Here is a 12104-nt window from a genome sequence, read left to right on the forward strand (position 1 = left end):
TGAGGGGTTTTTTTTTTTACAATAAATCCTAAAATTCTCTTTGCTTTGTGTTGTTCAATGTGGAGAAAAAATGAATTGCAATATGCAAACTGTGAAAAACATGAAGGGTCTGAACACTTTATGAAAGCCGTTTGCATGCATCTGTGTGTGTGTGTATACGCACACTAAAATATGTATATATACACACACACACACACACACACACCAACAGCCTTATGACCTGTGAATAGACGCCGTACCCAGAATGCACTGATGTGAGTGCCAATGGCCCCCTACTGTTTGAGAAGACTGACTGTGCAAGATGGATGAGGTCTTTGATCATCAGAAAGTGTTTCCATGCACACACATAATCAGGTTAAGGTGAATAATCCGCGTTTACATGGACACAAGTAATCTTCTGGGGTTCTCCTTTGTCAGAATGCTCCAATGTCATTAAATTGCACAAAAAGGAGTTAAACGTCACCATCGGCCACTGTTAATTAATTCACAAATGCCTGCGTTGCGTGTCTTCTGCAGCATTTCTTTTCACTGACTCTCCACTCTTGTCTCCTGCTCCATTAAGTGTCTTTCCCGGTGACTGTTAAGTAATTTAACATACTGATTTGTACGCAGCCATGTTTTCTAAACTTGTGTGAGGAGTCAGACTCTGTCACAGCATTAGCGGTACCAGGCTGTGCCATGGCGGTGTTTGTGTGTACGTCATGGCTAGAAATAATTCTGTTGTGTTAAACTTGAATTTTACGTACACATGAGCAGTTTCTAAGGTCCTCACAGGGGGCGCAGTGGTAGTGCTGCTGCTTTGCAGTAAGGAGACTGTGGAAGGTTGTGGGTTCGCTTCCCGGTTCCTCCCTGTGTGGATAGCGCTTTGAGTACTGAGAAAAGCGCTATATAAATGTAATGAATTATTATTATTATTAAGGTGTTCATCATGCAATGCTGACTCATTTGAAAATGAGACCAAGACAGCATAAAAAGGCCAGCCATTCAACCATCCGCATTCATTCTGTAGGTGCAACGCTACTCTTGTCACAGCTTTTAGACATTTTATTCTATGACTTACAACATATGAAGTGACAGAGAGGGGGGACACACAGTGAATAAAGACATGGCACTGCAGGTCAGCCTAAACGACAACACAGAGGTCAGCAGAATGGGACAGTAAACTCCATTACTGATAATTCACTTTATTAGCCGTATACAATTTCTTGAATTAGGAATTTGTCATTTTTTGGCACATCCTAACTTACTGTCTGGAGACACACAGAGGGGTAGAGAGAAGATTGGGATCCGAACCCAAGGTCACTTATTCTGTACAGCACCCTTGGAGCGATCGCAGGTTAGCGGCCTTCTGTCTGGTGCTGCTGGCGTTCAAACTGGCAGCCTTCCAGTCACCAGCGCAGATCCTTTTAGCCAAAGAGCCACCACTGTGCCTCATGAAAGAGGTGAAAGAACAGCACCGGTCAAGAGAGATTCAGACATGCGACAATACCAAGGAAAGGCAGTGACGGTACACGTAGGGCAGGAGATCGGAAATATTTTCAGATTTAGTCTTTCGTTGTTTTGACATTTAGATACGAATGAGCTTCCTGAAAGATGTGACATGTTGAAAGCTCGTTGGCCGTCTCCGACCACACTAACTACAAACCAGACATGCAGCACTTGTTCTTGTGCTGCCCCTCTTGGGTCTGACTGACACAAACATAAAGTCCTTTTCATAAGGAATCAAATTATATATAAATATCTAGAAATGACCGCACAGAGTTCAGAGAGGAGAATTCAGTGGCTGAAAAATCTAAAGCAGCTACCTGTGTGGAAACATGTAGAGGGAAATGTCTGATAAATACGAGAAACGAAATTAGTGAAAAGAAGAAAAAAATAATCATCTAAACAAGGCAGCACCGCAAAATAAATAAAGAAATAAAACAAAAATGGAGAAGTAAACGTAATGTGCAGACTGGAGTGACTTCAGCTCCACTCCAGGCTGTGGTTCCTTCTCTTGTGATTGGTCATTAAGCCACACCCCCCTCATATGTGGCCGCCCACTTCCTGTCCTCGCCGTCACTCTGTGTCTTCATGCCGACACCCCAACAGAGTTGTGTCACCGGGTTGGCACTCGCATTGTTATTTCATTTCACTCTCTAAGATTACCTGAGTGTTGGCAAACGTGGACTCACAAGGTCCATTTGATTCTTCTGATGCTCTGGCTGCATTTGTGCTCTGAAGTGACAATAAATTTAAATAAAACTCTCTAGGCAACATCATACATTTTCTAATATCAACACATTGTCTTCTATTATATAAAAGTTTTAAATAGCTGTAAATATGTAAACACTTTTTGTGCACTGTGCGGCACGGTGTCATCGTCTGGTCATTAAAGAAGAGGCTGCCCTGCCGCCGCCGCCACCGCCACCACCAGTGCCCTTTTTGACATGCCAGGGGGGCCTACCAGCTCGATTCTTCAAAAACCTTGTTGCACATGTTTGAGTTTTCTTGATGAAGTGGGAATTCTGAGCCTGGAACCAGATCTACCCTCTTCTTACGAGACACAAACTTCTTTCCAGATGCCAGTTGTTCGTATTTGGTTAAGAATTGCCTGTCCATAGTAGGAAAAAAAGAAGAAGCAGCCAATGAGAGTAGAATCTGATTGATTTTGGTTTATATAGTGCCTCTCAAAAACAGTTCACGCTCCCTACCCTCCAGCACTAGGCCCTCCAAGGTGATACGAGTCACCCCAGACAATGACTCTTGGTTTGGATCCATTTTAGTTTGAATGAAAAATCGTAACTTCATATTTTATAAGAACTGTTATTAAGCGGGGGGCCGTGAAATGTTTTCAGAGCCCAGCAGCATTTCCAGTTCATTCCCTTTGTTTTGATATCTTCATTCAAAAGTCCAGCAAGGACCACACAGTCTGTGAGCAGAGGGGGCAAACGTACGCTTTGCAGTGTGACCCCCTAGTCGGTAGGAGACAGCAGTATCCCTCGACTGTTGAATGGTCTAAAGCAGGGGTCTCCAACCTTTTTTCCCCTGAGAGCTCCTTTTACAAAATGAAAATGGCCGAGAGCTCCTCACGATTATTCTCATCACTTATTTCAACCCAAACAAAACTGAATACGCTCGTTTGGCCTGAACATTTTGCATTTAGTTCACCTGCAAGTGCATTTTGTACGTCTGTATGTATTTTCTAGTGTATCTCACGCTATTGAATAAAAACATGAATGCTGTTAAAACAAAAACAAAATGATGCAATTCCAAACACGGAGATATGACGTCTTCATTTGTGAATTTCCCCTTGGGATTAATAAAGTATCTATCTATCTATCTATCTATCTATCTATCTATCTATCTATCTATCTATCTATCTATCTATCTAGCCTACTATACTAAAATTAATATCTATTATATAGTGCCTTTCATCCATCCATCTATCTATCTAGCCTACTATACTAAAATTAATATCTATTATATAGTGCCTTTCATCCATCCATCTATCTATCTATCCTGCCTACTATACTAAAATTAATATCTATTATATAGTGCCTTTCATCCATCTATCTATCTATCTTGCCTACTATACTAAAATTAATATCTATTATATAGTGCCTTTCATCTATCTATCTATCTATCCTGCCTACTATACTAAAATTAATATCTATTATATAGTGCCTTTCATCTATCTATCTATCTTACCTACTATACTAAAATTAATATCTATTATATAGTGCCTTTCATCTATCTATCTATCTTGCCTACTATAATAAAATTAATATCTATTATATAGTGCCTTTCATCTATCTATCTATCTTGCCTACTATACTAAAATTAATATCTATTATATAGTGCCTTTCATCTATCTATCTATCTTGCCTACTATACTAAAATTAATATCTATTATATAGTGCCTTTCATCTATCTATCTATCTTGCCTACTATACTAAAATTAATATCTATTATATAGTGCCTTTCATCTATCTATCTATCTTGCCTACTATACTAAAATTAATATCTATTATATAGTGCCTTTCATCTATCTATCTATCTTGCCTACTATACTAAAATTAATATCTATTATATAGTGCCTTTCATCTATCTATCTATCTGTTTGTCATTTTGTCACATGTCACTTTATTCACAGGTCCAGTTGCCCGTGTGATGTGTTTCTGAGTTAGTCAGATGACCGGCACTGAGGTGTGTGGTGGAGTGGAGCCCCTCAGGTTCACTCATTTTAATGTTCGTCTGTCCGTCTTGTTCTGAACTTTGACTTCATGACATTCATGTCTGACTCAGAGGTATGGAGACTCAAACAAAGCTGACATTTTCAGAGCTGCTTGGTGAAGATTCTTCTAGTTATCAGGCTCCACTAAGCTCCAGAAATGCTGCTGAGACATTAACTGCACGTTCTTTTGAAGGTTTACTAATATATAATATAGAAAATCCAAAGTCCGCTTTTCACGAGAGAACTACTTGGTGGATTTAGATCGTTTTTTTTTTTTCTTTTCTAGAATTTGCTTGAACATTCCGGTTGATTTTGCGACTTCTCTCATTTCGCTATGTATCAGAGTTCCCTTGCGGTGCCCATTTATCTGAGAAACACGCAGCGGGCCGAGGGTGGGGGGGCGCCAGTTTAGGGACGTGTTCCTTAACTCCGCGTAGCTAGCAAACGAGAGAACAATTGAATTTAACTTTGTTTGATATTTAAAATAAAGTGTTACTGAGGTCTTGATGAGCTTGAGTCTGGATATTCTCTTAAGTGTACGCCACATTGAAAAGAGAGACTGCAGTTCAGATTGTGGATCGTGATGTGATTTTTTGGAAAGATCGTCCACCCGTAATTTGGCTAAAGTTTTCAAATTTATGTAGGATTCATTAACCCTTTGGCGAGCTACTTGGAAAGGGGTTGCGAGGTACCAGTAGCTCACAAGCGACGTATTGGAGACCCCTGATCTAAAATAACAACACGTGGACCTGAAGTGGGATTACAGAAGAACAAAAAGACGCCATACCTGAATGGAAACTGTTGCTTCTCCATCTGCATACACACCAAGAATGGATACTCTGAGAATTTCACGGTGGTGATGAAGTCCAGAGCAGCTTCTGTCTCAAAGCTCCTTTCTACTCCAGCTCTGTGCAGGCCCAAGTCCACGTTAGCGTTGCCGCTCACCACCATCATTCCCCTTTAAAACAAATATAATCCTAGTCAGTCAGGCTTGAAAGGGAGCCATTCCACCGAGATGACTCTACTTTCTTTTGGAGACACGATACGACTGATTAGAGCCTCCAACATGTCATTTGTCTCGTCCTACTAGATCTCCCTTCTGCCTTCAAAGTGGTCAACCATCAGATCTTTCTTTCCACCCTCTCTGCCCTTGGCATCACTGGGGTTGCCCTCTGGTGGTCTGAGTCCTATCTGTTGGGCAGATCTTACCATGTGTCCAGGTGACGAGAGATGTTAAGGCCCTTGGATTGGTCCTCTCCTCTCCTCTTCTCTCTATACTCTTCCTCACTAAGCCCTGTCAGCCAGCCCCTATCAATGCTATGCCTATGATACACAGCTGTGCCTGCCATAGGATCACACAGCATCAGCTAGACTCTCTGTATGTCCCACTGGTATCACAACCTGGATGAAGGGGCACCGTCTCCAGCTCAAGCTGTTAAAGATGGACCTTCTTGTTATCCCAGCTCCTCATCCCGTCTCTGTTCAGCTCTGCTAACTATCACTAACACCCTCCAAGTCTGTGCAACCTCGGGCTGGTGATTGATCACCTACTGTCCTTCAATGCCCATGTTGCAATGATCTCTCGGACTTGTAGGTTCACTCATTACAGACCCTGAAAGATCAGACCATGTATGATGGAGTATGCAGCATAGCTCCTGATCCAGGTGTTGGTCTTGTCACATCTGGACTACAGCAAGTGTCTTTTGGCAGAAATACCAGAGTGTGTCACCAGGCCATCTGGTGTCAATCAGCCAAGGTGCACACGTGTCACTCCTCTCTGTTAATATGGTGGCACCTATTAAGTTCAAATCCTTAATGCTCACCTACAGAGTGGTCAGTGGGTCAGCACTTGTGAGGTCTTATGCTGCTTGTCCCCCACTCAAGTCTGTTAATGAATGGCATCTGAAGATGCCACCTGTGTGTGACATCAAATTTCAATCCAGACTCTCTTTATGTGTAGCTCGAGCAGTGAGATGAGCAGCCCACCTCAATGTGTTCAAGACGTCTTTGAAGGCCCTCTTGCTTGGTGAAGTTCTATCTAATTGATGAAGGCCTTGGCAGGGTCTTGTAATGAAGGAAGTGTAACTAGTGGGCTTTTCATTCTGAGCTCCTCACTTGTGATGATGAATTTCGTACCCTTGACCTGTCGCACTTGTTCCCAAGTTGCCCCCCAGACTGACGTTTACTCAGTTATGTTGACGTCTTTGGTCTGAACTGTAGCTGTGAAATCTTTCACTTGGATGTTAGAGGGTGCATTGAGTAAGTAAAGCTGGGAAGAAATATTAGTTTGTGTGTGCTTTCATTTCAGGCTGTAAAGCAAACAAAATGGGAATATTTCAAAGGGGGGTTCGTTTCTATACCCACTGTACATCACTTTTCCTGTCAGTTGCTAATCGTGTTGTTTAGCACCAGTCAGAATTGCCCTGTCACGTGTAAGTAGGACGATGAGGACCCCCCACTGTACACCCCGGTGCCCTGCTCAGGCCTTACCTATTGTTCACGCTCGTCTTGGACTCCCTGTACCACAGGCTGAACTCCATGCCTCCTGAAATGTCAATGGCGAGGCCTCCCTGAAAGTCCACGCTGGCCTTGTGCCCGCTCTGTAACTGGATCAGCTGCAAGGGGAGAAAGAGGAATGTGAAGGCAGGCCAGCGGCATTCGGGGGGAGGGCAAACGCGGAATATAGATCAGAGTAAAAATAAAAGGACACAATGTATCACATTTCTAACAATCAGATAAGTTACATCAGAGATCCAAAAAACCAAAATAACAAGGCCAAATGTAAAATGCCTCACGTTTGGCCCAAATCACACTGCTGCCTTTGTGTAGTCGTGACAGTAACCTGCAGCACTAAACGTGATTTGGGGGGTGACAAAGCGAACGTTTTTGTGGAGCACTCTGCCTCATGCGCACAGATAGACGCGCGTGTGCGCCGAGTGTCCACTTTATTAGGTACAACTATCTCTATCGTCCCGTTCGCCTCCAGAACTGCCTGAATTGTTTGTTTTGATTGTCATGGAGTCAGCGAGGTCCTTGGTTTGTGCATTCCGTATTTTAGTCCACGCTGACTCAATAGCATTACGTTGGCTCTGTGAATTCTTCATTGCTCCAAAGGTGCTCTATGAGATTGAAATTGGGTGACTGTGCGGGCAGTAAACTGAAGTCACTGTCCTGTTCAGATCGAGCTGACACAGTGCATTGCCCTCTTTGATAAGGAGAGATGTGGCCATAAAGGGATGGACTATTCTGGCACTAGTGTGCCATTCACATGGTATTCAGTTGGCATTAAGTGCCCTAATGTGTACTCACCAGCTTGCAGCCTACTTCACTTGAACAGCTCCTGGATGTTACTGTCGTGAATCAGGAGGCCTAAAGCACCAAGTCCCCAAAACATCCACTGTGCTCCATCTACTGCAAATCATCATTGGACGTTCAGTGTCCCAGAAAGAGAAACTCTGCATCCCTGAGATCACTGAGGATACTTCATTCATCACCAGCCATGACATCTTTGAGACTGGGTTGTGTTTGTGAGTGTTTAGTGCATAGTGCCTTGTGAGGTATTGACAATTGAATGTCATCAATGCAGTTCTCCACAGCTCCTCCAGCAGATCTTTGATCCTCTTGTCATTGGCGTGTCTGATTTATCCTTCACTTAATTGTGGCATCAGTGGTTTGTGTCGCAAAATTGAAATTCTTCATCTTCCTTGTTCATCACTTGCACAGAACTTTTCAGCAGTTCAAGGTTTATATGAAGAGGAGGCAAACAAGTCTTTGTGGTTTTGACCAGTGGGTTATGTGCCACACTGTTGTCTTTACACAATGGCCGGTTCTCTCAAATGTGTGGAGGCTCTTTGACCCAACCATCCCGTTGTCTGAGCTGCAGTGCCGTTACTTTTCAATCTTCACAGATATTCCTGTTGTAGTTGTTGAGCTGTAAATGTGTACTTGCAGTATGTAGACGAAATCACAAAAGTAGACAATTGCAACAAAACCTTTTTTGATCAGCAGATCAAAATCCTTAAGAGACACCCAAAAGTGTTCAGGGAGCAAAATCTTCATTGCACACTATAATTGTTACATTAAAACCAAAAATAAGGCACCAGACTTATGATTCAAAACTAAGATTTTCTACACAATGTGCTGAGTGGAGTCACATTTTCCAGTGCATCTCATGGACAGTAATCTCCCAAAGTTTTTGAGCCACCACTGCCCTGTCACCAGACTATAAAGTCCGCATCCAAAAGTGCCCTAAAACAAGAATATGTTATTTATGAAAAGTTTCACAGTTTTATTCACAAAGAAGTTTTGGGTAAATTGGACCTGACATTTACAGTACAATCTCCCTCTCCTCCTTCCTGGACATTCTACAAAGCCTTGGGCCCGTGCTGGCCAGAAGCCTGCTATTGAAGTTAAGGGTTAGGCTGCAAAGGATGAGGCCTATTTGTGCATCCAGACTCGAAAAGAAGGAAGGCCTGTTGTTTTGATGCCCGAATCCCCTTTTTGTGATTTTTATGTGTGTCGGGATCACTGCAGACTCTGAACAGCCATCTAACGACTCCCTTATACTGTACATGTGTAGCGGCCGCGAGGTGCTCAGAGTCCCACTGTCTTCAAACTGTTTTACCCCAGGAATGCACACACACATGGACACGTAAATAGCAGTTCAATTGAAATAAAAGAGAATATTGAATAAATAACGAACATAAATACAAACAGTCAAACAAAACATTGCACTCACAGAAAGCCACAGAAGTAACCCCAACAACGATAATCATATACCGTATGCACTAGCGTATAAGTTGGGTCTTGAAACCTGAAAAATTGACTTTAAAATCAGATCCCGACTTATACGCCTGTTCAAAACTACGACATTTACATATTTATTTTTTTTTCCATCTTCTTGCCTCCTCCAGTCTCACTCATCAGTTCTCAGACTCATTGAATTTTGTTGCAGCAGCACAGTTAACAATTTCTTTCGCCACTTCAACGACTTTTAATTTAAAACCAGCTTCATATTTTCTTCTGATTGAACGCTCCATCGTTGATAAGGGATGCTCTTACGATAAAGTTGTATGAGGGTGTGAGATACGAAAAACACAAAACAGTGCAAACGTCACTTTGGAATTGTGCGGGTATTACTGTGTGGTCACGTAGGCACAATACATAGAAATAAAAGGCCGTGTGCTCTGTGGTTACTCTCTCAGGTGGGCTTTAGCGTATCGTAATTTCTTTGACCAATAGCATGAGTTTTCCGCATTCAACTTATACCACCGAAATTATAAAATACTAGAAATGATACAGTAAAAACAAGCCCTGATTTGTACATGGGAGAACTTAAATGAGAGTATATATGGCAACTAAAAACAACTACAAGAGATAACTGACCAAACACTAGGCACTAAGCAGTAAACGCTCACAACCCAGTCCAGACACAATCCAGTTTCACAAACGATGAATGAAGTGAATGAAGTGAAATCCTCAGTGAGCAGTCTTCTAAACGTATTGTAAAGTTTTGTCCCACTGTGATGTGTTTACTCAGCAATTAACACTCAGAAGACGAAGGCGATACTCACTTCAGACAAGGAGACGCTGGACAAGAAGACGAATCCCATGAAAACTGTAATCCTCAGTTAGTGTAATCACTTGTAACGGCAATGGCTAACTGCAGTGGTGACAGCGGTGACAATCACGATCCTATGGGCTCCTTACGGCTCCCCTTTAAATCTAACAGCCAAAGCTCCCCAATGGCACAGTAATCCTGGGGCTGCTAGGAATTGTAGTCCATTTTAGTTAGCACTGCTACACATGTTGGATTTTTACTGTGTAACAAGCTTATAACTTTTACAACTTTTTAATTTAATTGAAAACAAAACCTAACCGTTCAGGTGGTGCATTATAGCAGGATGAGTGGACTACGATATCAGGCCAAAACTGAAAATCCCAGAAAAACCTGTAAATGATTTAAGAGCAGCCAGCCTTTTCTGTTACGTATTTGTCTGTCTTGCATCTCATCTTCTCTATCCGTATTATCCATATTATCATAATTCAAGTGTTTACCATTAAATTGTATTACTCTGTTTCTTAAAATGAGTGAGCTTCAGGCTGGAAAGCCCACCTACACAGAAAAGTGGAAGCCTTCTGTATTATGTAACTCCTTACCGGCCTTACCAAAGGCAGAACTGATAATTACGTAACTGAGTCGATTCCTCTTCTTCTCACATCAACTTCCCACAACGGATTGGCCTGCTCTTGTTGATGCACATCCAGGGCATGTGCATCCTTAGGAGAAGATGCTTGTGACAACCGACGGGTAATAAAAGCACAGTAGTGTCCTTCAGTCCATACCTGGGAATGGTCCACCAAGAGAATGAGACCTTTGACCACATTCATTGGCTCTCCTGTGGCAGTGAACATCTTGGCCATCAAGTCGCTGTACCCTTTGAAGAAGGTGACGGGCCTCAGCTGCACATCAAATAGAACTGCAGACATTCCTGCGTAGGAATCCAAGTCCTCCTCGCCTTCATCTGGGGTGGCTGCAATGAGGGATTCCAGACCCTGAGCTTCTATCATGACCTGGAAAGCAGGGAAGACAACTTGGTGGTAAAGACTAAAGAGTTTCTTGGTGTGATGCATACCTAACTTGTGTACCTGGGACATGTGATACTAATAAGAAAGAAACGACTACTAACATCAAAAACACAGAAGCTGGAAAACAATGGAGAAGAACACCCTCACCAAGTTTTCATCTGTGTACTCATCATCCTGTGTGGCTGCCCATATGCGTGAACCACCATTTAAGGTGGGCAGTCCACCGTGACTTTTTCATAACCCTTACTTTCTAGCCCACTGATCCTTTTCACCCGACTTCACCACATTGACACTGAGCTGAGGTTCCTAAAGTTCGGCTGTCCACCTCACTACTTGGTCACTTCTTCCATTTGTCTCTGGTCTTCTGTGTGAAGAAAAACTGCCTGAAGTTTGTGTGAAAACTTAGACTTAATGAGTTGTGGCCCATCGTGACCCTCACCAGAAAAAGTGGCTTCCTAAGATGAAATGAGAAGAAGAGTTGCGTTCTTGATGAAGACGGCTGAGGTCCGCTACACTAATTCTCTTCATAATTGTGAACCCTGCAGTCAAGCCATTCTTAATCTCCATTTGCTTTAATGGCCCACCACCTCCTGTCTCTTCCTCTCACTTCTTCTCCAAGCTCGTCAATCAGTTGAGTTGCTCTCCTCAGGACTTTCCCCAATGCTGCTATGTCTTTTTGTTTTATAATCTGAAGCAGGGCCATCTTAAAGCATGGGCACGCTGGGCAGCATAGGGATCCCACGCTACTCTATGTATGCTGTGACTTGCTGAGTGGTTGTGTAGGAAGGGGTCCCACTGCACTGCTCTGCCCAGGGGTCTATAATGCTGATTTGAAGGCCAACACTGCACATGGCACTGCAGGTGGGACCTCACTAGTGTATTATTTAGCTGAAGTGTAACCACTCTTGACTTGACTGCACACATCAAGGCGCTATATAACCGAGTGTGCTGTTACCCTCCTCAACCCTTTCTGTCCACGGTCTGAATGTAGATATTGACCAGTCCACTATGGCTCCCTGGACCTCACATGTGGCGTACTTTCCATGTAGAAGTGTGGATGGTCCACAAGTGCGTGTTAGACAGAGAGTTTAGGGCTACGACTTCTGCGTCTGAGTGTGGATCAGTGGTGTGGCGGAGATCCCAATCGGTTGTTTGATTTCCTGGTTGTGACCTTTCACTTTGTTAATCTGCTCTCCCACTTTCTGGTCCTTTTCCAGTCTCTCTGCCTTGTGAATGCAGCAGAAGACTGGAGTTGTGGGGTTTTCTTTGCCCCCTTTTTGTTAAATACATTTTTTCCTAT

The 12104-nt window shown here is 42.9% G+C and overlaps 1 protein-coding gene across 1 annotated transcript in view; it reads right to left on the reverse strand.

The window, feature by feature from the left end:
- Positions 1 to 1029: 1029 nt before the first annotated feature.
- The window catches only part of mttp (microsomal triglyceride transfer protein), a 40331-nt gene continuing 29256 nt past the window's right edge, over positions 1030 to 12104 (reverse strand). Inside the window, exons 15-18 of the mRNA XM_028805108.2 lie at positions 10562 to 10789; positions 6707 to 6831; positions 5004 to 5174; positions 1030 to 2593 (exon numbers count right to left, since the gene is read on the reverse strand). Coding sequence (XP_028660941.2) covers positions 2443 to 2593; positions 5004 to 5174; positions 6707 to 6831; positions 10562 to 10789 — 675 coding nt within the window. The 3' untranslated portion in view covers positions 1030 to 2442. The remainder of the gene's footprint in view (positions 2594 to 5003; positions 5175 to 6706; positions 6832 to 10561; positions 10790 to 12104) is intronic.

The sequence above is a fragment of the Erpetoichthys calabaricus genome, chromosome 7 (genome assembly GCF_900747795.2).
Source record: "Erpetoichthys calabaricus chromosome 7, fErpCal1.3, whole genome shotgun sequence".
Classification (NCBI taxonomy): domain Eukaryota; kingdom Metazoa; phylum Chordata; class Cladistia; order Polypteriformes; family Polypteridae; genus Erpetoichthys; species Erpetoichthys calabaricus.